At 36.4% G+C, this 27,972-nt stretch overlaps 1 protein-coding gene across 11 annotated transcripts in view; it reads right to left on the bottom strand.

The window, feature by feature from the left end:
* The window catches only part of SOX5 (SRY-box transcription factor 5), a 997,502-nt gene that overhangs the window by 41,215 nt on the left and 928,315 nt on the right, over positions 1 to 27,972 (bottom strand). For all 11 annotated transcript variants that reach the window (XM_089919966.1, XM_089919964.1, XM_089919967.1 and 8 more), the window contains one exon: positions 2,782 to 2,959. In XM_089919966.1, the coding sequence (XP_089776092.1) occupies positions 2,782 to 2,959 (178 nt within the window). The remainder of the gene's footprint in view (positions 1 to 2,781; positions 2,960 to 27,972) is intronic.

Below are 27,972 nucleotides of genomic sequence, written 5' to 3' on the forward strand. Positions count from 1 at the left end.
GCATTTGAAATACACTCCTTCAGCTTTCCTTCTGTCCATCCCACAATTTCTCTGTAACTTTACCTCTTTTTTCCTCATTTCCTTCAGTCTTAGAGAAAAGAGGCGGCATTTCTTCTTTCCAAAGGTAATCCTCTCTCATTTCTTCTTGCTCTGTCATCACCCATGCACTCTTTCATATCTATAGATCTCTCCAACTCACCTTTGTTTATATATATATACACATGATTTCCTATTCTAAAACCTGCCTCTACTCAGCCTTCTCAAAATACGATCCCTTCTCAACCCCAAGGTTACAAAAAGACCGACCCATATATCAGCTGCACTTTCTGTCCTCGTGTTCTTCAAATCCTTCTAACTGATGTTCTGCTAAACCATTCTACAAAATCTCTGTTACAGTCGACATGGCCACAACCTCCAGCTAAATCCTAAGGCGTTTCTTCTTCACGTTCTTTAACTTTTCTACGGAAGATGACACCATTGAATAACCCCTCCTTTTTCAAACTTTAATGTGTCCTAGGTAAACAGGCCATTGTCTTATCTTCATTCTTATTCTAAGATCCTCAATTGTTCTTCATCAGCTTTCCCCCTAACAAAAGCGTGGTGCTTTAAAAATATGTTCAAAGATACTTTGATATTCCTTCCTTCAGAGTTGGAGCCTAATTCCCCTTTCTTTGAGTTGGGCTGGACTTAGTGATTCTCTTATAATGAAAAGAATAAAGTAGAGCTGACTGTGTGTGACTTTGGAGACCAGATCGTAAAAGGCAGCATGGCTTTCTCTCTGCTCTCCCTCCTGGACCACTCACTCTGGGGAAAGTAAGCTGTCATGCTATGAGCAGCTCTATGGAAAGACCCACGTAGCAAAGAACTGAGGTCTTCAGCCAACAGCCATGCGAGTAAGTCATCTTGGAAAAGGACTGTCTATCTCCAGTAAAGTCCTAGGCCCTGGCTTCCATCTTGACTGGAACCGTAAGAGAGACCCTAAGCCAGGACCACCCAGCTAAGCTGCTTCCAGAACCTGACCCTTAGAAGCTATGAGATAATAAATGTTGGCTGTTTTAAGCTGGTGAGATTTAAGTTAGTTAGTTACACAGTAAGAGATAACTAATACAGCAGGTAATACCTGTGATTCTTTACCCCACTTCATTTCTTACCATATGCTTCTTATATTCTTATTTGCTCTGATGGCTTCCAGAACCTCATTACGGAATAATTTCCATGTCTAAAATTCTGGCACCTCTTTCACATATCAGATTTGCATTGACAATGTCCTCCTGAACTTCTCTATCTAAATGGCTTCTTAAGTTTCAAATTCAACACATACTGAATTTTTATGTTTACGTCTTCTCCCAAACCTGCTTCCACTCTGGTCTTCTCTTTCACAGTTCAGGGAGGCACTATTCTGTCTATTTTATAAATTCAAAATCCCAGACTCTTATGTCTCCAGCTTGAACCTCACCCGGTACGTTCCACTGTGGATAAGTTACCTCAATTCTTCTTTAATGATACCTCTTCAATCTATTCTCTCCTTTGTTTTATCATTGCTTATTTCTATTTCGTGTAACTTACTCTTGGCCTATGCTAAAACAATGACTTCCCTGATTCCAGTCCCTTTCTGCTGTCACTACTCTTCTTAAAGTTCCAATCAGATGGGTGTCTGGAGAAAAAGTCAAAAATGTCTTAGGATAGCATCAAATCAGATTCCATCTACCTCTTCCAGTTTTAACTCTGATCACTTTCCACTACACTCATTAGCCAAATCAGTGCATTTCTCAAAAAGATGATATTTTACTCTGGGTTCTGTTTTACAGCCTAAAATGCCTAGGGATGCATCTCTTCTTCAAGGCTCCATTTGAATCAGCCTATCCTTCAACCTTCCCAAATAGAATCTAATACTCTCCTCTTCTTGACTCTAGCATTGTTATCTGTGCTCTGGAATAGCACTCACAATAGGTGCTTTGTACTATTAAGATACATGACTTCCCCCCAACTAAGCCCTAGCCGGGGTTTGTGCTAGCTGGTCTGTGCTAGCTTCCTCATAAAACTGTACGAAAATAATAAGCTCAATAAATGTGGGTTGAAGTAAGCACTGGGGTGGCCAAAAAGTTCGTTCGGGTTTGCTGTACGATGTTATGAAGATCCCAAACGAACTGTTTGGCCAACCCAACATTTACAGTCTAATTTACGTGTTACTAAACTAAAACTACTGGAATTTCTTAAAAGTTAGCTTATACAAGCATTTTCTAGTGTTTGCTTACTCTACTAAAATGACAACTATGGAGAAGCAAAGAGACCGACTTTTTGTAATACTTTGGTGTGTACAAGTTAAGTTTCAAGCAACTCGGAACTGAGAAAAAATTGACATCCTGATGGTTGACTGACTGCTGATCCAGGCAGAATGTATTTCATCATTATGTATACTTTGTACACATCACACAAAATGGAAATAAATTTAAATGACTGAAAAGGCGAGTCACCTAACAACAACAATCTGGAACCATTGCTCTCTGTGATTAGTCAGGCCTCTTTTTCATAAACTTAAGAACATCAGTTATATCAACAAATGTAACCAGTTCAATTAGATTCTCAGGGGGACATTATAACTCGGACTTCAGTTATAAATTTCAATTGCATGTTTAAAACAGACCTATGAGGTTCATCATATTGAAACTCTCCTATGGAACTAAAGCCATGCAGAGGGTATGAGTGATTTGCCATTAAAAGATGCTTTCATTCAAATGCCATAAACAGAAAATCAGCAAGAACAAAAGAAACAGAACTTACCTATTGTGCTAACTCTGGCTGAAGGACTAGCTAATGATGCTGGGACAGAGGCTTTGAGGGGGCCTGCCCCACTGTTTATTCTCAGAGCTGGCATATGGGGAGAGGTGGGTGATGTGGGTGATTTGCCATCAGAGGTCTTGGGTTTAGCTGATAGGTTCAGTGGCTGTGCCACTTCATCCTGCAATGATCATTAGAACATGAGCTGTGATAAGGAAAGTCTGATTAAAAATGCCTAGAAAAACACAGGTATACTGCCTGTCATTTCCCATCAAATACTCTACCAGTGATCTTAACATTCAGTCTGAACATTACAGTGTTTGGTTAGCTGTCAACAACGGCACTTTCAACTACATATCATAAAAAAACCTTTGGTATAAGAGAAAGTACATGTGCACTCAACTATCCAGAAAGCATATAACTGATGACACCTGTAAGAAATATTCTTAAAGAAGATAATATTTGTACTATTCATTTTTATTGAGAGACAATGCATAATTCGCATGAAACTATGATGTAGATTATTTTTTTTTCAATCTCCAAAGAATAGGTGTTGAGTCCCAAGCATCTTTGGACCCTGGTGCTTAGAGTACCCAGAACATCCCATCATGGAGGAGCTAAATGGTGTGTACCTCTGATTAGAACTGTCCTCCAAATTAAATACAAAAAAGAAGAAAACTTTCTAACTTTCTTAGAAAATAATCTTTTCTCCTAGGTTTCACAGAAACACTTTAGGGTTTCATCTAAAAATAAACATAATTAGCATTATATTAATATATACTATTTATTTATATGCAACACTGTTCTAAACACTTAACATTACATTTTTAAAAATCCAGATTTGTTTTCCAAATTTTCCTTACAGTGCACTACATGGTAGCATGAAGAGCTGCATGTGGTCAGCTCAGCATGTATGGCAATTTCCAATTTTTCTAGGCTCGAATAGGTCAAGTTTACATAGTTTACATTCTATTTTATACCTTTCTCCACTAGCCCTTATGTAAGTTCATATGTAAAATTTATGGATACAATTATCACTAAAATGTCTATCACAATATATAAGATCAGATAATCTTAACATTATATTACTTTTCTTTCACTGCAAAGAGAGTTATTCTTTTCTTGTGCTCTAAAATTGGAATATTGTGTCATTTGTACTTTATTGTTTACCTTATATCCAATTTTACAAAGGTATTATTGGAGAACAAAAATTTAGTATCCACTTAGGTTCATCTTCAGGAGTTAACATAAAATATCTATCAGTAATAGCAGGATTACTTGTTGAAAGTGGAACAATTTAGAATCAAATGGTGTGATGTGGTGACATGGAAACATATTAATTAATGTGTATAAAATTTGAGGTATATATTTACCCCAAAGCGTTGAAATAAATCACTTTACAAAAGTGGTAAAAAATGGTATATAATATGATATTTCAAATTTATATTTTAAAAAATGATTTATTGTTATTTGATTCCATGGTTAGCTTCACTTAGGAAACCTATGAACAGGCCAGGGAAAATTACACTTGAACATTTTTTTTCAATTCTATTTTCTGTCTCAGAGAAAATAACAATTACTTGAAAACCCATGAGGTAATTCAAATGGCAATCCGGGATCATGTTAGATGCATAATAAATTACTGACCATGATATCAAATTTATATGAATTCACAGAATCTTGGAAGGAAGTAAAATAATTCCATGACTGGCTCAATATACAATTTTGAACTAAGCATTTTAAAAACTACAGGGCAAAAATCACTTCCAGATCTTTCAACATTTAGTTGAGCTAGTCAGCCATAATCCTTATATATGATGGCAGATCCCCAGGAATATTGTCTTTTCTTCCTATACTCCAGTATGGATGAGAGCTTCTCAAAATGCGATCCTTGAACTGGTACCATCAGCACCACCTGGGAATTTGTTAGAAAAGCAAATTCTCAATCTTAGAAACTTTGGAGGTAGGTTCCAGCAACCTGCGTTTTAACAAGCATTCCCAGGTGATTCTGATGCATACTAACATTTCAGAGACAATGCCTTATATAGTATAAAGGGAGATTACTAAAAATTTTTATTTACTAGGCTTCAAAACCCTTTAAAAATCTTCCTTAATATAAGGAGGTAACATTAAAAATATGTAATGTTATCTCAATCTTTAAAATTTTATCAGAACATATCATATGCTAATAATAATAAATGAAAAGGTATATGCATAATAAACAAAATGCTACTGAGATTCAGTGGGCCGATAAGGATTAGAATTCAGATTTTCTCCCCCTTATTCAGCCTAAATATCCTGTCATATCAGAGCTTTATCAACTATTTACTATGCAACTGTAAATATTCTAGGCACTTTTTCCCTTATGAAAGTTGTACCTGCTTAGTACTTTCTATATGAAACTACAGGCTTTTGTCATGATAGCCTGAAAACGTCTATTGACAGCATCAAAACTCTTAGAAAAGTCTTGAGGGGATACTTGGAGAAATTACAGGTCGCTGTTCCACTTGACTGTGCAGAAAGAAAGGAACATATTCCCAGAGTTGCAACAGAGATTTATGAGTACAGAGGAAATCGAGTGCGAGTGTGTGTACTGGAGGAGAGGTGGTGTCCATGAAGATGATGCAGACGTGGGTGCTGATGGGGTGAAATGTCATACGCTTAGCTTTAAGCATTAAGAACTATTACATGCGGTTGAGTCCGCCTGCCGATGCAGGGGACATGGGTTCGTGCCCCAGTCCGGGAAGATCCCACATGCCGCGGAGCGGCTGGGCCCATGAGCCATGGCTGCTGAGCCTGTGCGTCCGGAGCCTGTGCTCCGCAACGGGAGAGGCCACAACAGTGAGAGGCCCACGTAACGCAAAAAAAAAAAAAAAGAAAAAGAACTATTACATGCGCATACTAAAAAATGACTACCGAAAGCACTGATTAGAGCGAGAGACCCACGGGAAATCTTAATATTCTCCTGTATTCGAGGCAGCACAGAAGTCTGAAAGCCAAAAAGTGCAAAGCCCCAAGGACATAATAGAGGTTGACAGTTCCAAAGTTGATAAAAATGTCATTCAAAATTGCCCTTTCATTCTCTTTCATTGTGTGACCAGGCTAATAGTATATTAATAAGAACCCACATGCTTGATCCTTATACTGGTAACTATATGAATAATTTTGACCCATTATATGATATTATTTAACAATTTGCTTCTTTTCATAATTTACTACTGAGCTACTATACCAAATGCCCATTATTCATGAAGAACACAAAAATTACAGAAGTTTCCCATTTTCTATTAATTATTTTTCATTTGACTAGATGAAAATTTAAAAACCCTAGCTGTAAAATGGAACTGGACTATTTATTTATGACATGCATTCTCATAATTATGAATATGCACAATAAACGCAAAAGGTAAGGTTTTTTCTACATTGTTTTTTCATTTGCGGTATCTTATTATTTAGGAAAAATGTGAAAGCTTAGCATGATTAACCAGTATTCTTAACAAATAAAACATACACTGGTGGTGCAGTGGTTGAGAGTCCGCCTGCCGATGCAGCGGACACGGGTTCGTGCCCCGGTCCAGGAAGATCCCATATGCCGGGGAGCGGCTGGGCCCGTGAGCCATGGCCGCTGAGCCTGCGCGTCTGGAGCCTGTGCTCCGCAACGGGAGAGGCCACAACAGTGAGAGGCCCGCATACCGCAAAAAAAAAAAAAAAAAAAAAATATATATATATATATATAAATACTTTACATGTAAAAAATGTAAGTAATTTTCAAGGTCAGGAAAGCAGTGGGAAACATAGTATTTCTATCAAGTACACTGTCAGGCAGTGAGGAAAGCGATTCCCTTTTAATTGTCCACTTGTTGAATGATGTTGTCAGTTGAAAACTTTTGGAAATAGCACATTTCATACTTATTTCATTTATACAGAAAGTAATAGTTAAGAAGAATCCTACGTAGCTGTTGAGTAGCTCTAAACTTGTATATGATAATTATAAGGCAAGCATTTAAGCTTAAGGAAATGTGTAAGCTAGGGTAAGCAAGTTTTAACTAGCTGAAGTCTATATTCTGCATAGCTATGGAATCACTATAAATATTTCAAATCATTTATTTAATCTTTAATACTGTGAAGTCATGAATAACCTCAGAAAGGAAACTAATGCTCAGAAAGGTCTAATGAAATCCAGGTTTTTGGTCTCTACAATACTCTTTTCATTTACATGACGAATTTAAACTTAAAGAGATGTTAATGAAATATAATTTCTGGAATTCAGCCCTAGCCATATAATTCTATCACATAATAAACCACATAAAGGTCAGTACACATGCAATAAAATGAACTAATACACACATTTGGTACTGTATACATTAGTTTAAAAGTTAAAGCACAAATTGTTAACTTGTTTTGGTGATTTTTTAAATGCTCCTCTGTTCTCTACACCATACGGCATCGAAAATTCCCTTCAGTAATGCTAAAGACTTATTAGACTATTCTTTGAGAAAAATACCAAAGGTTCATGTACAATATGGCAGAAAATATAACAATTCATACAATAATGTGTGAGAATACTATTTTGTATGTCCAAATACGTCCAAAAGTTTTAGGAACCAATTCATGATTATACATTCCCCTAAAAAGGAATTATCTAATCTTAGTTAAATATAAAATCGTTAACAAGAATGCAAAACGAGGGCAATCCAAAAATCATATAGTTCAGGCATGTTCCACTTATTTAGCTACTATGACTTGTCTCAAAGCAAACATTTCACTTAACATCAGCTTGTGGTCACAGTACTAGAAATACTGTGGCGGTTCTAATGAATTTGTATCCCAATCCCACACACATATAAATTATAAATGAGATAAAGAAAAGAATTTGACACAAATATATTGCCTTGGATGCACTGAAGAAATACCAGTTGTGATCATGAATGCAGGGATGATTCCACAAAAACTTAACAAACACTGTAAAATAACTATATAAAGTTAAAATATATTTCATTCACATGGTTTTCAAATCATAAGTTTATGCTAGGAAAAACATGTTACTCTATTATAACTGTATCATATCCATAATTTTATAATGTGCAGAGACCAAATTAGCTAGGAAATCAAACATAATTTATCAAAGAAAAATCATTCTCCAGAATCCTGGAGGGTTATTTCTCTCTCCCCACTCCTTAGCCTTCATTCATGTTTTTGCTAAAGAATTTTAATAGAGAGCTAGAGAACAGGGATACCAGTAAAGAAGTCTACTTCTTTCTTCCTATTTGCACTCTTGTCCTTCACAACATAGAGCTATACCCACATGCAGGATTCTGGACCACAAGATGTACCATTAAGGATGTGCAAATGATTATATCTTTCAGTATAAAACTTTCATCTTTATTTACTTCTTTATTCATTCTCATTATCTAACTGATGATCCAGTTCATGCCATATCACACTTGTCCCCAAATTCCACTTCCTTAAATATTTACCTAAGGTAGTTATTGAAAATCAAACATTTATTTGGCAGTTAACAAGTTTATAGCACTCTGATGACAAAGAACAAGAACATATACATTTATTCAATCATACATCCATTCATTTGTTATTTATTGAATGGAATTTCAACCATTTAATAATGGCTATTATATGTTGGGAATTAGAAAAATGCAAATCACTTGACATCTAGGCATGTGGCTTTGAGACTTTAGTTTTGTGTGGCCAGTAATAAAGGAACAAAGAGGTGCATTTACTTTTTATTCAAGCCCTAGATATAGAGGTATGTGGAAATGTGTCTTATTTTAGCTGAATGCCTGAAGGACAGTTTGTCTACGCACTTAACACATTGTTTTATTTATAAATATGCTTTGATTCTTTAATAGCCATGCAATGACTTAATAAACTCTATGTATATAATTTCAGGCTACTTCCTGTGCACAATTTGGAAACTGTCCCCATACATATCATAAATACTCATGTGAAGTAAGTAGCAATACTAACACATGGGAGGAGTAAAAGCATTCATGAAACATGCTGCAAAATTAATCACGATACTGCTATTATACTCTCTAATGAAATAATCTTATTAAATTAAGTACGGAAGCTACATGACAAGCTGAATTGCACAATGTGCACTGAGGCCGCACCTCTCTTCCCTAGCTTGTGTTCACATTCATCTTTTTCTTCTTCTGTCCCTATTGTTCACTGTAAGAGCCCTCTTTCACCTTTCCCACCCAAATAAGGCATTTTTTCCTATGGTTTAGTAGAAAAAACAGTAACAGTAGAGAGAAAAACAAAACAAATACCATGAGATCTCCAAAAAGACTGGTGTGTCCTTGATTTTTCCTTCATGAAGAATTTAGAGGAAAAAAGGTTTACATTTATGTGCAAGAGTCAATTAAAGTAATATAATATAAAACAAAGTGTAACAATCTTAAAATTATTTTCTTAGCTCCTGAAGAATTAGGAATCCTACTCAGGTGGCCACCCCAACTCTATACTTAGTAGCTTTCTGTCACCAGAAAATCAAGTTTATCATCTTAGAGAGCATGTAGTCCTGAAGTCCTTTTCATGAACACAACCTTACTTTTGGATTTCCAGATTGCAAGATGCCTTGTTAACCAGGTAGAGAGAACTCTAGGAATTCTCTGATAGGTATGCTTTTGCTGTGTTAATGTTACCATTAGACTTGATTGCCATTTAAATTCAAGTCTTAAGTTATTTAGCTGATGGTAATATGGTCTAGCTTCTCATTTGCCTTCCTCATTTTGCCATTTTACACTTTTGCTACACCTGCTTCTTTTAAAAGTGTATGTTGGCCATCATCAAAAAATCTAGAGACAATAAGTCTGGAGAGGGTGTGGAGAAAAGGGAACCCTCTTGCACTGCTGGTGGGAATGTGAATTGGTACAGCCACTATGGAGAACAGTATGGAGGTTCCTTAAAAAACTACAAATAGAACTACCACATGACCCAGCAATCCCACCACTGGGCATATGCCCTGAGAAAACCATAATTCAAAAAGAGTCACGTACCAAAATGTTCATTGCAGCTCTATTTACAATAGCCAGGAGATGGAAACAACCTAAGTGTCCATCATCGGATGAATGGATAAAGAAGATGTGGCACATATATACAATGGAATATTACTCAGCCATAAGAAGAAATGAAATTGAGTTATTTGTAGTGAGGTGGATGGACCTAGAGTCTGTCATACAGAGTGAAGTAAGTCAGAAAGAGAAAGACAAATACCGTATGCTAACACATATATATGGAATATAAGAAAAAAAAAATGTCATGAAGAACCTAGGGGTAAGATGGGAATAAAGACACAGACCTACTAGAGAATGGACTTGAGGATATGGGGAGGGGGAAGGGTGAGCTGTGACAGGGCGAGAGAGAGGCATGGACATATATACACTACCAAACGTAAAGTAGATAGCCAGTGGGAAGCAGCCGCATAGCACAGGGAGATCAGCTCAGTGCTTTGTGACCACCTAGAGGGGTGGGATAGGGAGGGTGGGAGGGAGGGAGATGCAAGAGGGAGGAGATATGGGGACATATGTATATGTATAACTGATTCACTCTGTTATAAAGCAGAAACTAACACACCATTGTAAAGCAATTATACTCCAATAAAGATGTAAAAAAAAAACCAAAAACGTGTATGTTAGCAGTGTAGTTGGGGAACATTTGCTTCAATGTGGTAGTTACACATTGCTTTTACATTTATCCTGTTGGCCCTTAATTAATTTAAAGGTGTTCAAAACATATTCATCATTTAATTTGTTGTTTAAAATGCCTCCTGTTCTTTCCCTGTTAATACCTTGATAGATTATTTTCCTTGTTTTCTGACTTCATTGATTTAAAGCCTCAAAACTGTAAATTATACCCACAAACACACCCATACATATATTTGAAAACAAGGAGAGGAAAGATTGTGGCTTCCGGAATATCAGTAATATTTCACATTCATTTTTTAACAAAATAATTTCTTTGAAATTTCTAAACCAAATAATGTCATTCTTTCTACACACAAAGTTCTTCTGTGATAGCCGGCTTCCACGATGCCCCCCCACCCCAATAATTCTTGCCTCCGGGTATTCCCCTGTGTATTCCCCTCCCACAGTGAATAGGACTGATCTACATAACCAACAGGGTACTGCAGAAATGACAGTTTGACTCCTGATGCTTGGTCATAAAAGACATTGCAGCTTCTACTTTCCTCTTTCTTGAATCACTTGCTCCGGGGTGGCAGGGTTTCTCAACTTCGGCACTATTGATTTTTGTTGTGAGTGACTCTTTGTTGTGAGTGACTGTCCTGTGCATTGCGGAATGTTTAGCAGTATCCCTGGCCTCAACCAGTAGATGCTTGTAGCACTCCTGTCCAAGTTGCAGCAACCGAAATTATAGCCAGACACTGCCAAATGTTTCCTGAGGGACAAAATCACCCTCAGGGGTAAGTCAGTTGCCATGTTGTGAGGACACTCAAACAACCAATGGAGAGATCCACCTGGCAAGGAACTGAGGCCTCCTGCCAATAACCAGTACTTCTAGTTAGGCATGTGAGTAAGCCACTTTGCAAGTGGATATACTAGCACCAGTCAAGTTTGCAAATGACTGCAACCCCAGTGAATATACCAGTACCAGACAAGCTTTCAAATGACTAACCTCAGTTGACAACTTGATTGCAACCACAGGAGCCTCTTAGCCAGATCCACCCAAGTAATCTACTGTCAAATTCATGACCCACAGAAACTGTGTGAGATAAGTGTTTGTTGTCTAAAGTCACTAAATTTGGGGATATTTTGTGAGGCAGCAATACTGAATCCATCCTCTAAAAGAGAAGACTGTAGCCAATATATGTTAAGTTCTTATATGATTCCAAAGCATTTTTTACCAAGACCTCACTTTGACTCCTGGAAAAATACTTGTTTCTCATTCTTCAACCATAATATGTGAATACATTTCATGAATCTTCCTCAGTTTTATTTATTTTGAGAGCTAGTTGTCATTCTTTTCTCCTTTTTCTTTCCTTCTCTTTTAATATTTCCTCTCCCTTCTCTTGAACATTTCTAACTTAGCTTTTGAGACTTTAATTTTAGATAAACTCTCTAACTGCTACTTTTTATTTTCAAAACGTTCTAAAAATAAACTGTAGAAATATAGTTTCTGTACATTTACTTAGAAGAGTGTCATATGGGAAGATCTTTAGCTCACAATACCAAATGAAAACCCACTCACAGAAATTCTGCAGAGTAAATTTTCTGAACTATTTGAAAAGGAGAAGAACAGGAGGAATACAAGTGTCAACAATAATATTTGATGAGAACAGTGATAACAGGAAACAGTATAAAATGTATGGTGTTTCAGATTCACCTTTGTTTAACCTCTGGTCCCTGGACAGCTTCCAATTCCTAATAATAATTGTTATTTTGTCCTGTGGTATTCATTACATCTGGATGATTGCTATTATCTTTTAAAATGATTTACAGTTCTTCTACCAAGAGGCTAAAAGAAAGCACAGAGAAGTAAGAGTTGATGTTAACAATCATACCAGTTCCTTTTATTAAACTCTAAATGTAAATCTCCAAAAGCTTTTAAAAAATGCTTTTAGAGAAATTAGAGTTGGTCATTCCGTGTACAAGAAGAATTAAGTGTTTTCTTGGCACCACCTGATCAGCCCTTAAACTAATAATTAGAAAGCATTTGTCACTGTTACTTTTCTGTTAGCTCCACTTGAATATATGTGAAAAAAACCCAAGAACTCCAAAGTTATTAGATGTTGGAATGGATTCACATGCAAAAAAGCAGAAGTCCTCAGAGCAATACAGATTCACAACATGAAATTTAAGGAAGTAGAAGCCACACTGATCAAATTCTACTACCACCTCTATGGTGGGGATGGTACTTCTACCTGTACCTGAATGTACAGGACCAACCTCTCTACATCAATCTACAAAAGGAATTAATACCAAAAGAACAGCAGAACAATATAAACAACACCAATACAAATGAGTGTAGACTCTTTGTCCCACTGGGGTCACATAAAGCAGAGGTAGGCATATCACATGGAGGCCTATTATTCAGGGGGAGGAAACACTCATAAAACTGTGAAAAGAACGAGTTGATCTTGCAACAAAACAAAATAGAATACTTGGAATACTGAGAGGGCTAAAAAAAAGTCCTTAAAAAATATCTGGGGATTCAATCTTTTAGGGATTTAAATTTTGGAAGATCCTGGGAAAAGTTTGGTCTGGTTACAAGCAGATAGATCATCTTTATTTACTTATTTAAAAAAATTTTTTTTTCAACATCTTTATTGGAGTATAATTGCTCTACAATGATGCATTAGCTTCTGCTGTATAACAAAGTGAATCAGCCATATGTATACACATATCCCCATATCCCCTCCCTCTCACGTCTCCCTCCCACCCTCCCTATCCCACCCCTCTAGGTGGTCACAAAGCACCCAGCTGATCTCCCTGTGCTATGCGGCTGCTTCCAACCGTTCATTCTACATTTGGTAGTGTATATATGTCCATGCCACTCTCTCACCTTGTCCCACCCCACGCTTTCCCCTCCCCGTAGATCATCTTTAAATAGCCAACCCAGGAGAAAAAAGGAGAATAAATAGAAGGCACAGTCATACGTAAGTCATTTAATACTAACTCTAATTAAATCCAAGTCCTCATTTCCAATTCCCCCACATGCACGTATAGGTTCTAATGGGCACAAATCCCCAACAGTCTGGTGACCCCACTCTGACTGACTGCTTCATGTTTAATACAGTTATGACAGTTAACCACTGTATGGGTGTATTCTGGGGAGACTTGAGAAAGGGCCAAATCGTCTAAGGTACAGAACTCTGGGGAAGGATGGACGTGCACACGTGTGTCTGTGCGTATGAGTATGTGTGTGTGCAATGGATTTGACAGTGAATGAAACATAAAGCAAGAAGGTTAGGGAAGACTAAGGCAGCACCCTATTATTAGTGACTATAACAATCATCCCACTGCATTTCATTTTATTGCATTAGTTGTTTTCCTGAATTGTTGATGGCAAAATAATCAGATTTTAAATAGATTAAGAAGACCTTACTCTTCAAAGGGATCTTTATGGATTAGCTGAGTACTCCCACTCTTTACAGTACAACTTTCTTGGGGGTAGGCATTAGTATATTAATTGTCTTTTATTACCCACATATACTTTGACTAGAAAAAATACTAAGTATTAACTAATATATAATTACATGGACAGTTAAGTTTAATCACTGACTAACTCTTGATAAATTCTGTTTCTTCCTCTTTTTTTTTCATAAAGTATTTTAAAAATTCTTACATCTACATACAATGCAAATGTCATTTTGACTAGTGAATATCAAAATAGGAGCATATGCACCACCATAAGGTTTCCCTCCATATTTGAATCTCTTCAAATGAATTCCCACCACTTGAATTTCAGGGTTCTTCCCAGTCTTCAGAACTTTGCTCCTTTTTCTTTTTGCCCTTAGGGTTGAAGCCTTGACATCTCTGGGACTCACTGATTTCTACTCAGAGATGTCATCTAACAGAGCCACTGTTAGGAACTTCTTAGTGACAGGCTTCCTATTAATTTTTTTAAAATGTTATGTACGTATGTATGTCTATGTTGGGTCTTTGCTGCTGCACGGGGGCACAACGCTTTGTTGCGGTGCTTGGGCTTCTCATTGCGGTGGCTTCTCTTGTGGTGGAGCACGGGCTCTAGGCACGCGGGCTTCAGTAGTTGTGGCGCGCAGGCTCAGTAGCTCTGGCTCGCGGGCTCTGGAGCACAGGCTCAGTAGTTGTGGCGAACGGGCTTAGTTGCTCCGCGGCATGTGGTATCTTCCCGGACCAAGGCTCGAACCCGTGTCCCCTGCATTGGCAGGCAGATTCTTAACCACTGCGCCACCAGGGAAGCCCCTTCCTATTAATTTGACCTGATACTTTACTAGGTCAGTACATCCAAACTACAACTCTTTTTCACTCCATTCATTGCAGAGGACAAGGGGCAGTCATTGAAAACAAAGGATTAAAAGTCCAAAGATAAGTAAAAATAAAACGTAAATGCAAAACTCATTTCTCTCACTCCCACTTATCTTAACCCAGAGCAATTTTCACCCGTCAGATTAAGAGCAGTATTAGTGATCTTCCTTTCTGAATATAGATTTAGAAGAGTTGTCCTATTTGCCCCGGTCTTTTTTTTTTTCTCATGTGATAGGTTTATTCTTTAATTTGTTCCATAAGCATCTTTTTAGAAATTATTCCCAACTGTGCTAGTCATGGGGGAGAAGGAATTTATATTCCAGTTGGTGAAGCAATATATAGACACTAAACGACACAACAGTTTAAGGCTATGGAAGCCGCTAGAAAATTGTAATACAGTTAGTTAACTCTTGAACAACTTGGGGGTTTGAGGCAGTGACCTCATTGCACAGTCGAAAATCTGAGTATAACTTTCGACTCCCCCAAAACTTAACTACTAACAGCCTACTGTTGACTGGAAGCCTTACAGATAACATAAACAGTTGATTAACACATATTTTGTATGTATATACATATACATTTGTATGTATATATGTATATCTACATATATTTGTATGCATTCATGACATACCTAACTTTTTCTTAATTTCTTCAGCATTTCTAGGCTATGCAGTTTGTCCGCAAGTTTTTTCAAATTGTCACAAATCTCCAAAAAACTTTCCAATGTATTTGTTGAAAAAAACCTTTGCATAAGTGGACCCATGCAGTTCAAACCCATGTTGTTTAAAGGCCAACTACATTTAAAGAAATATGATTGTGATTAATCTAAAAGAGTGTCATGAAAGAAATTCTTCTGAAAAAAACCTGTATTTTATTTAGTCTAGATTATTTAGACCAAACTTTGTCACAAACGTGGTTGATTCACTAGTCTAGGACTGGGATTTGGATTTTGGATCTTAGATATTTAATTTAAATGCAATTTTCAGAACTTTTTCAAAAGGTTATCATTTCCTTATTCTGTTGATCCTGACACCTCTTTTTCTGAAGAGTCTGAAAACACAGAAAGGTGTCAAGGGCATGAGCTCTTAGAACACTTAGTCCTATAAAATTTGCTACTTGGGATTAGATGATTATTACCAGGAATAAAGATTATTTTCCCTTCCCTGAGATATTCATCAAAAGCAATTATTTTCTAATTGTGACTGACAAAGTATTTTTTTCCTTTTTCCTTTTCTCCTAATTAACCTATTAGAGAGTTAATAAAACAAAAGGCATGGTATATGCCTAATTGAATACAAAAATTATGCAATTTTTACCTGGGAACTTCTCCCCACTCCAAAAGAAATGCTGATTTTATAAAGCCATTTTGTCATCAAGAGAGCTAGTTTCGGGACTTCCCTGGTGGCTCCGTGGTTAAGAATCCACTTGCCAATGCAGGGGACATGGGTTCGAGCCCTGGTCCAGGAAGATCCCACATGCCGTGGAGCAACTAAGCCTGTGCACCACTACTGAGTCTGCGCTCTAGAGCCCACGAGCCACAACTACTGAGCCCGTGAGCCACAACTACTGAAGACTGTGCACCTAGAGCCTGTGCTCCACAACCAGAGAAGAAGCCACCGCAATGAGAAGCCCGTGAACCGCAACGAAGAGTAGCCCTGGCTCGCCGCAACTAGAGAAAGCCTGCATGCAGCAACGAAGACCCAATGCAGCCAGAAATAAATATATAAATAAATAAATTTACATTAAAAAAAGAGAGCTAGTTCCAAAGAAGAAATAAATGCTAATAATTCTGTACACTATTGTTACATAAATATTTGGGGAGAGTCAATTAAATATCATAAAATATATAAAAGTACATTTAGTAAGCTTAATAATCCATATACTATTTTAAATAATTTGAATACTTTTATATCTGTTCATTTTTAATGCTGATTTTCTAATACTATTCAATTTACTCCCTGACAACTAAACTTTACAAGTTACAAAAGCATCCTCATACATTTTGTCTTACTTTAAGTCTCACAGCAAGAGTGTGAGATATTATCAATCTCACTTCACAGATAAAGAAACTGAAGTTAGAGATATTCAAAGATTTGCCAATAGTCATAACCTTATTAAGCTTCAGACTCAAACCCAAGTCACTGGGCCATTAAGTCTAGGCAACTTTTCAGAGCTGCCTCTTATCTAAATGCCAACAGGGAAAAAATTGTTAAGCAATTTCTTTGAAAAATCAGACTAATAACTGAAATCTTGCAGTTTCTTCTTAATTCTGAAGAGATTTTTATACCTCATTATGATAGGGATCATTAAGAGCTCAATTTGGATAATATTAATCTGGGCCCTTGCAAAAAATTTATAATATCATATCATGAAATATTTTAACAAAATAGCTACAAGTAAATTCCAAATGTATTCATGTATCTAAATTATACATCAAAAGAGTACATATTTCAAGTAAATGCCATAAACATCCTCAACACTATTATTTAAGTGGACTTATTTTATTTCAACATAAAACATATGTCAATTTATATATATCCAAATGCTGCCCAGTCATTTAGAGAGGAACTAATATTACAAGAAATGAAAGAGAGGATGGGAAAGACCTTTAGCCCACCTAATGGCCTGACCAACGGCTATGAATCCATCCCAGGTTTATTTCAAATGAGTTGTGTCAAAGGTTACCCACAGGCCATTTTATAGTGATTTATAGCTGATGTCTTCAAATATCCTTTTATTTTAATGATAATCTCGATAGAGTCATTGAGGCATTCTTTGTCTTCATGGCAGTGGCCAGGAGGGAACTGACGTCTTTAAAAAATTCTAAGGGGTGAGGATTATTTATATAGAATGGCAGTTAAGGCCAGTTTTTATGTTGTACCCTGGAGACAAAATAATTTTTTCTCAACATATTGAAGATGCTTAGCTTGATTATATATTCTGCCTATCATTGTTATAATATTAAATTGAAGGTATAGTCCAAAGAAAATTCAATAAACATGAAAAGGCTTAGAATTGAGCATCAGGTAAGAGTCTGATTTTAACTATAATGATCTCAAATTTGTATTAAGGCTCTCACAGCATAATGATTCTTAAGTGTCTGTATTGAGTTAAGCATGTCGTGAAGCATGAGGAATTGCAAGATTGATTTATCAGATATTCATTTAAGAAATAGTCAATTAAAATAATGCGTAGTGATACTCAGCTGTAATGCCTCATGTTTAATTTTTCCCAACCCATAACATTAAGAGAATAATACATTCCACAGTCTGGATGGCAAAAAAGATTTTATATAGCAATTGTAATGATATCATTACATAAGAGTTTTGATGATATCTTTTAAACTGAACTAAGGAGAAAGAATGAGTGCATTTACCTTAGATTCGACTTTATTTTGAATGTTGCTTTGGGTCATTAGATTGCCAAATAAAATGAATCTGCATTCTTGATTACTGTAGTAAAGAATGGAATATATATATGTTTGTATATATAATATCAATAATGTTTATATATAATATAAGCAAATGTATGTATAGGTGAAATATTTCTCTGCCATACTTGAGCAGATTGATTAGCCTAAAAGAGAAGCAGAGAAAGATAATCTTACAAAAGTAAGAGAGAAAAATTTTTTTAAATTTCTCTCCTAAGACTTTACTTGAACTGTCAGTTAAACAATATAACAAAAGTAGCTTATATTAGTATAAGCCTATGCCTTTCATTTCTGTGCACTCTTTTTTTTTTTTTTTTTTGCGGTACGCGGGCCTCTCACGGTTGTGGCCTCTCCCGTTGCGGAGCACAGGCTCCAGACGCGCAGGCTCACCACTGCGCCACCGGGGAAGCCCTCTGCACACTCTCAATCTGTCAACATACATAAGGGAGGCCATTCACTTGAAGATGTACTCATAGTAAACAAACTCATGAGGCTAATGTATAAGTCAGAATGTCAATTCATTAATTTAGACCTGACCAAAATATTGCTGAATTTTTTAAGATATTCTTCTTTTAATTTCAAGAGACCTCGAAATGCAAATTTCACTATCAGAATCAGGGCCAAAGAAGTAGTGAGTTTAGTTGGCCCTCCGTATCCCTGGGTTCCACATCCACGGACTCAACCAACTGCAGCTGATACAGAGGGCCAGCTTTACGACACCATTTTACATAGGGGGCTCGGACGTCCGTGGATTTTGGTATCCAAGGAGGTCCTGGAACTAATCCCCTGTGGATACCAAGGGATGACTGTACTTCACTCAGACCATAGTAAGGACTAGTAAATTATGTATGCTTCATTACATACGATGTCTCTTGAATGATCAGAACACTCATATTTCCTAAATCCAGTGTATCTCACCTAGACTGACAGGATAAACAATAACAAACCTTACTTTTAGGCTCCATAACCTTTCTGTGCATATGGTCTTTCGACATAGTACAACAGCACTGTTTTACTTTTCTTAGGTACAACTGTATGCCACTCACGCTGCATTGAGATTATCCTCAAGCCCAGGATCTTTGATGCTTCCATGTAAGGGGTCCCAAACTCAGTCATATTTTTGAACATAGTATCTTGGCTTACTTCCACAGATGGCTCGTTTATTTGTTTGTTTGTTTATTCTTCTAAAAGAACTAGAGCAATGATTATATGTCAAGCATTACACCGGATGCTAAGGATGAATAAGATATACTCCCTACCATCAAGGGATTCAGAGTCATACAAGGGAAGGCAAGTGCAGTTATACAGGTGCTGTGATGCTATACAAGGAGTGCGTGTCTATGTAGTGTGGTCACATATGATGGAATAGCCAATTCCACATAGAGGTGACAGTGGACATATGTCTTATGAGTTGGTGCCAGGCAAGAGGGAAAAGTGGAATGAAGAGGGCAAAAGCATTCCAGAGAGGGAGAGTGGCACAAACATAGGCAAAAAGAGGTGAAATAACATGATACATGAGGAAGTGATTCCATTTGGAGCACAAATTGCTGAGATTGGGAGAAAAGTAGAATAACTTAGGCTAGTGAGGTAAGTGGGGCTAGATTAGAGAATGCCAAGGGAAGATGGTTAGACTTCCTCTTTTAGACATTTTTATCTTTACATTTTCATTCTTCTTAAGCTCACTCCCAAAGTTCTAGAGATGCATTACTGTAAACCTTATTTCTTTAAAATTCAGATGAACTCCCACACTCTACTCTTTCATTCCTACAAGTCTTTGCACAGGTTGTCTCATTTTCCTTCAAAAACCATGTAAATGGCACATCTTCTGGAAGCCTTTCCTTATCTTCCTATTTCTCCCCAGGTTGTGTTGAGAACTTTTTTCCATTTCTCCATATTATTCTTCGATTATTACTTAGCCCACAGTATTTTAATTGTTAGTTTATTTGCCGCCTTCCCCATTACACTGTACAGTGTTAATTCCTGTTCTTTTTTATTCTACCAGTGTCCAGTATATTATAGGTGCTAAAAAGGTGTTTATTGAACAAACCTCAGTATTGACATCTTCTAAGAGTGACTCTAAGAAGCTTCATCTATGAATAACATAGTCATTACGTGATATTTTAAAAATTATATAAACCAGTGAACAAACATATAGCATTGTTTCAAGCAAAATGTCAAGTCTATTGATATGTCTCTTTCCGAAGAAAGACATTCTTATTCCTATTTTCCCACTAGAAGATATCTCATTTAGGATAAATCATATTTTATTAACTGTGCATTCTAAGTGGATCTTGTTTTTAAAAATAGAATTCATTTCAAAATACATTTTGAAAGAATATTTTTTAAAACTTTTAAAAATATTCCTTTTTGTCTCATTAAACTCCTTAATGTTTTATTTAAGATGCCCAGAATTCTAGAACATAACTTGGTTACACCAAAGGCCCAAAAGTTCACCTGACAATAGCTAAGAATATATGACTGAAATAATAACAGAAAACGTATACAGATACATGATCTTAGATAATGTTGTATTAATATATTTAATTGCAAAAATAGACATATAGTGAAGACTATATCACAGATAGTGATAACTAAGGTTTCAATTCATATTAAGATTGAGTAGTATAATATAAACATTTAATCTAGTAAACATTTATCGACTGCACATTATGGGGCAGCCACTTAAAATTCAATGGGTAAAGAAAGTGTTTGTAATAATGATTAATCTTATGGAATTGATCTTTCCTTCATTTAGTTTGTTGCAAGTCCATAAATTATGGTCCCAGATACAACAGATCAGAATTCCAGCTCACTGCAACTCTGTGTATGCTAATAGAAAAAGACAAGCAAAACCAAATCAAACAAAAACTACCCAGAGGTTCTCTTAAAATTGTATCAGAACCATCATTTTTTAGATAAATGACAGCACTATCTACATAAAAACCGGCGCTAAAAATTCCATCACTTGACCCCAAATTTTTGTCTTGCCCTGTATTTATATAGGGTTGACCTGAATATTGAGCTCCCGCAGACTTAAAATGAAACTTTGATCCTCAAAAGAGTTACACGGAGAAGTATAGAAAACAAAAATCTGTACCTATTTAAGGACATTCCTACTGCTGTCATAATGCTTTTGTACATACTTCACAACAGCATTTTTTCCTTATGTTATTTTAAGTACTACTGGAAATACCACAAGAGAAAATTTTTTGCAGTACTTCATCCTTTCTATTTTTGGTCTCAATTTCTTTTTCTCCTATTATGAAATATCTACACTGCCAAAAGTCATCAAAATTGCACAACAAACCATAATAGCTCAAATTATATAATAAACTAGAAAAAATAAGATTCTTTGGTTATTGAAAGGCCCAATTTAAATGAAGGTCTCATATGGAATCTCAGTACTGATAACTGGTCTTGCAAAGAAATCTAACAGAGCTTTAATAAAAAATATTTTGTGGTTTCATGAAAATGTAAGGTTTCTAGTCTTTTCTGGTATTGGCAAACAATTTGGGGGAATATACTGTTTTTTCTATTTAAGTATACTTTTTTTTCTTTCATATTATTTTGGTAATGTAAAACCTGTAAAGTAAGAATTCTGGTCTTCATTCTGCTCTAAATTTAGAGATCTCATCCTTATTCTTTTGAAAAACCAAAATCATAAAGGATGAACGGTTGGGTTCTGTAAAAGTCACCCTATGGAATCAGCTAGTCCATAGTTGGAAGTACGAGTGCTAAAAGCTGTGGGATATTGCAATTGTAAGTCCTGCAGCTCACAAACGGAGGGGGGTAGAATTCTAAGAAGCATCCAATTATATTATCTACAAGGAGGTCCAGGACTAGGAAAGGGGTACATTCTTCCCTTGAGAACCTGAGGACACCTAAGAACGTGATTCAGGTTAAGGAAAATTGCTAGCTTTTCATATTTAGACACTTGATATTTAGACATGCTGCTTTCCAAGCAGCACTCTGTTAAACAAGCTCTTAGCAGTATTCAATATTCTGAGTCATTAAGAATGTACTTTTCAAATTTAATATTTATGATTAAAATTTTCGTGAGCAAAATTCTGATTTCAGTATAGAAAAAATTTCAAATCTATTTTCAAGTAAAATAAGAGAATTCTAAGAGTTCCCTATTTCAAAAAAAAAAACAAAAACAAGAGCTGTTCTATATTTTGAATCCTATTCTGTATCCCCCTGTTCTCCAACTTGAAGATACGTGAGATAAGGAATGTATGCTTGCAAGTTCCTCTGATCATATTAAGTAGACTCTAGACCAGCAGTCCCCAACCTTTTTGGCACCAGGGACCAGTCTCATGGAAGACAATTTTTCCACAGACAGGGGTTGGGGGGATGGTTCAGGCGGTAACGCGAGCGATGGGGAGCGATGGGGAGCGGCAGATGAAGCTTCATTAGCTCGCCCGCAGCTCACCTCCTGCTTTGCGGCCCGGTTCCTAACAGGCCACAGATTGATACCAGTCCGCAGCCCGGGGTTTGGGGGTCACAGTCAATGTGAATTCACCACTCACTGTGCATATGATGAAGGCATTTTTTTCCCCCACATTTAATACTAATCAAGTTACACATTTTCTTTTCTGGTCTTTGTTCAAAAAACTATAATTAAGAATGACTGTGTTCTTTAGTTGATTATTAGAAGAAATGAGAAACTGCAAGAATGATGATGGAGTTCACTATTTTATAACTTTTTGGACAGCTCTGGGTTAAAATAGTCTCTCTTTCTCCTTAAGTTAACTTTGTGCAGTTAATGCCACTACCATATTGTATGTGCATGAGAAAATGTGAGAAGAGGTATAACTAAAAAGGAATCCTTCTTCATGGAATATAATACAACAAAATAGATACATTAGAACTTTGTATATAAACTCAATATAAGTGAAACAAATAGGATTTTAAATGCATTGTGAATGTACATGCTTAAATAAATCATATAATGAGCTTTAACAAGAAAATAATCACATTATTTATAGAAGTTTTACATAAGCTTTATAAAAGCTTTTTTTAAGTGGGTGGCATTGCATGTTTATATGACAAAAAGTGTGACTTTAATAAAGCTTGTAACTGGAGGAAGGGAGAAGGGAAGAGGGGAGGAGAGGGAGGGACAGATGGAGGAAAGGAGACAGGGAGAGACAGGCAGTAAGAGAGAGAATGTGTGGCTGATTTTGAAAGAATGTTGTCCTCTCGAAGCAAGTTTATCCCAATGATGAAAATAACGCTCTTCATAATTTTAAAACTGCCCTGTTGTAATTGTTTTGAGACTGTAGCACATTTTTCACTGATTTTTTTAAAAGATAGCTAAAAGTCTGTTGCACTTGGCAGGTGCACTGGAATCACACTGGGTTATAAAGTTTTGGGTAAAAATCAAAAATTTAAAAAAACATGTCAAAAGTAAAAATCTGATTAGAAATTAGGGTCTGTTTTCTCATGTGACTTGTAAACCTACTCACAAAAGAGATCAAGTAAAATAAGAATTCTAAAACTCTTATCAACACTAGTATATAGCAATTATAATTGTTTAAGATGACTTTTTTAAAAACCAATACTTAGGTGTTAGTACCAAAATATCACTCCAAAAATTCAACCCTGCAATTTGCTTCCTATAGGTGTTATCAGGTACTATCAATTGTGTGTGTTTTCATATATTACTAATGAAAAAAACCTGATAAAGGAAGTGAATCTAAAGAAAACCCAGGAAATAGTGTAGGTTAAATCCGTACTCCAGGTGCTTACTTGCTGCCCTTAACAGGCTTTAATGTGATTGTCTTTTACTGTCTGTATCGCTTCACCACATCCCTCACCACATACACTGTGCTCCATGAGGGCAGAGAACCATCTACACTGTTCACCAGTATCCTTGGGTCCTAGGACTCTGACAGACACATCATAAGCAATTAATTTGTTGAATTAAATTGTCTTGTCTCTCCAATGGCAAGGTCCAGGATGTGTCATTGGGACTGAAATTCCAGAGTGTTTCTAGGGAAGTAATGTAGAGACACTTAAAATATTAACTAATTGGTCCAAAAGATAAAAGGAAAAAAATTCCTTTGCCTGAAAGACACAATACCCTAAGAAAAGAATACAATGAATAGATAATTACAAGAGTTTAATAAGTCGTACGACAAATGGAAAACACATAATTTCTCTTTAAAAGTGAATGCACTTAGAACAAAATTCAAAACTTAACATGAAAAAGTCCTACCTGATGTGGTCTTTCTCATTTCCAATTTCATTTCTTATTCTCCCTCACGTTCTTTGCACTTCAGCTATCCCGGCCTATTTTCTAAACCTTGAATTTGTCAACCTCACTCATATATTACAGTCTCTGCAACTGCTGTTCCTCCTGTTTGAAATACCTTTTTCTCAGACCTTTGCAGGTACTTTCCTATTCATGATTTAAGTCTCAGAGAGGGTTCCCTTATAGTTCTGTCTCAAGGAGATTCCCTTGCTTGTCCCTAGGCACTCTTTTACCCTTATTTTCTTCACAGCACTTACCAATATATGAAATTGTCGTTTTAACTACTCATAGTTTATCAATTCCCATTAGACTGCAGAATCTAAAGAAGACACAGTGTCCTGTTCATAGCTGTAGTAGTTGTAGTTCTGTCTTGAACTGAATTTGGCACATGACAGGCATACTTTAATATTTGTTGAATCAATAATGGTAGATGTAAGCATAGGGTGTTACAGAACACTAAAAAGGGACAGTCCTTTAAAGAATGAGAAAACAATAGAGCTAAGGGCTAGAGACCAATTCCAAGTGATACTGTTTAGGCTCCTAATTAAACCACATCTGAAATCAGAATAACATTTTTTTTAATGTGACTGAATATATTTCCTTTTTGCTTAATCCAGTTTGGGTTGGGTTTTCTATTATTTTACTAACAAATACAGCTGTCATTCAGTGAAACCATAGTTTGAAATCCTGGAAAGTTGATTACAGTTCTACTTAAATAAGAATACTGTGACATCAAGTTACTCTGAATAAAATAATGCCACCTCCAAGACGAGAATAAAGACACAGACCTACTAGAGAATGGACTTGAGGATATGGGGAGGGGGAAGGGCAAGCTGTGACAAAGTGAGACAGTGGCATGGACATATATACACTACCAAATGTAAAATAGATAGCTAGTGGGAAGCAGCCGCATAGCACAGGGAGATCAGCTCGGTGCTTTGTGACCACCTAGAGGGGTGGGATAGGGAGGGTGGGAGGGAGGCAGACGCAAGAGGGAAGAGATATGGGAATAATATGTATATATATAACTGATTCACTTTGTCATAAAGCAGAAACTAACACACCATTGTAAAGCAATTATACTCCAATAAAGATGTTAAAAATAAAAATAATGCCACCTCATGGAGTGGTGGACTCCTTCTGTCACTGCAGCAGACTAGGCAGAGGCAAAGTAACCTCATGACTGAGTTACTGTGTGTTGGACTGAATATTTTCTGCATTTCCTTCTTACTGAAGCTTCCATAATTCTATAAACAAAACAGCCGATACAATTTGTTAAATAAATAAAACTTCTGAATACTTTTGGTTTTGAACTTGTCTGCCTTCAGCTTAGAAGGTTACATCTTTTTATTTTTTTGACTCAAATTTACATCTGTTTCATTACTGTATTATTTTCTTTCTACTCTCTATTTTATAGTGTTTAAAAATATTAGTGGAATGCTTGGTTCTCTCTAGAGAAAAATCTATTGATAAAACTGAACAAATAAATGGGCATATATTCTATTTTCCATCTATCTAAATAAGACATTAATAATTTGCTGTCATGTAGAAAACAAATCTATACTTTTTGGGGCATCTCTGTTAAAGAGACTACTAAAATTCTTCCTATTTTTTTGAATAGGAAAGAATGATTAAGCAGAAGGTATTCAAATGAATCAAATCTGAGGTGTGGTCCTCCATGGTTTCACTTCTCAATTCTCTATTCAAGCATTTCTAGTACAGGTCAAGGCTAAAGGGGTGAAAAGGGGTCGCTAATCAATAGCTCAAATGAGGCATTGATCAATCATTTAGGATAGAAAAGAAAGGATTTTAATTGATTTGAAGAATGTTTCAGGAAGCCCAAATTACAAATGATTCCCTAAAAGGAAAGATAACTACAGAAGTGCACTTTCGCTCTCTCAGTCTAATGTATTGATGACTTACATTTAGCCATGACGTTTATTGACGTTGTACTAGACACACACACACACACACACACACACCCCAAGCCCGATACAGGGACATCCTTTCACATTGTTCTGTTTTTCTTTCCCACACTATTTAGGTTTTAACTGCCTGGTTTTAACATTAAAATGCTTTCAACATTTAGCTTTTTGGATGGTGAATCTGCATTGTGTAGGACCTATTTTAGAGGGCAACTTCCGCTTAAAAAATGTGATTCTGTGGATCTTCCTGTCTCTGCACATGCTCAGCACCCTCTTGTCTCCCCCATGGTTTGCATTATTAAAAAGCTTTGACATGGCTCATCAGAGCTGGCTGCTGTGTTCCAAACAGGTTCCTGTCAAAACAAAATCAGTATACCCGGGGACACAGGCCAGGCCAGCTGAATTCAAAGGATATTACCTAAATCCCTCTGTATATTTTGCCTTTTAAAAAAATGCCAACACTAAAATTAGTCTGTCTCTTTTATTTTATAATTTTTATTGTTTTTATGTTACAAATGCCCCACCCACCCCCCACCCCCCCGCCCCGCTTTCCGAGTCATAAGAATATATCACCAAATGACCTACTTGGACATTTAATACCACTGTGCTCAGAAAAGCCTCTGTTTAAGTACCTAGCTGTTTGAGATTCCTGTCAACTGCATACAAATGAAATGGAAAGGAGAAGGCTCATCACAGGGGTTATGCTGATAACACTTCATTTAACATATTTCAGTTTAGCAACAAGGGGCCACAAAAAGAAAACTATTTTATTTAAAATGACAGGGCGACTATGTTATGCCCACTGTAACTATGTCCCACACAGGAAGTGATGATAATGGGTAATGGGCCACATTTACAGTTTAACTCTATGGGGTGACTCCTCGCAAATGAATTCACCTCTTGAGTATGACACATCCATATCACATCTCAAAGGCTCACAAAATTGTTATTTCATAGATATTGAAATACGGGGTGAAGGAGGGGTGTTCGATAGCTATTCAACAAAGCACGAAGCAGCTGTACAGAGCAAGGTGTTAGGGAGATTCTAGCATTTAATTGATATGCCAGACAGTGTTTAAAGCATAAGAATAGAAAATGGCCAATTTAAATGTGGTTATAATTAGCTGAGGCTAACATTCCGTTCTGTTCTGAAGTTTTAGGAGACATGAAATCTACAAAAGTACCAGGTCTAATAGTTTCAGGAGGAATCCGTGGTTTTATTTGATCTTACATATATAGATGAGTGGAAGCGCCTCTTTGATTAGTGCTATTTAAGCACTGTGGATTACTTAGAAATACTATATTTGGAGACCAGTTCTGACCCTGTTTACTGAGTAATGATTATTCGAGATCTTGACCTGAAAAGCTCTAAAAATAAGTCAAATGGTAGCATTCTAGGAATTTTTACATATTGGAAATCACATCTCTAGCAACTACTACTACTAAAAATTTTATATGGCCAGATAAAATGTGAAACTATTAATTGAAGTTATGATTATGTTGAGCAGTGCTTTCTGAATTTTTCATGATGGCACTACGACTGTGGAGGCCTTAGTACTTCCTGGTCCATTTCAAACTTATGAAATCTCTTTGATGTCT

The sequence above is a fragment of the Delphinapterus leucas genome, chromosome 11, assembly GCF_059928025.1.
Source record: "Delphinapterus leucas isolate spDelLeu-1000000601 "Yukka" chromosome 11, BTC_Dleu_Yukka2, whole genome shotgun sequence".
Lineage (NCBI taxonomy): Eukaryota > Metazoa > Chordata > Mammalia > Artiodactyla > Monodontidae > Delphinapterus > Delphinapterus leucas.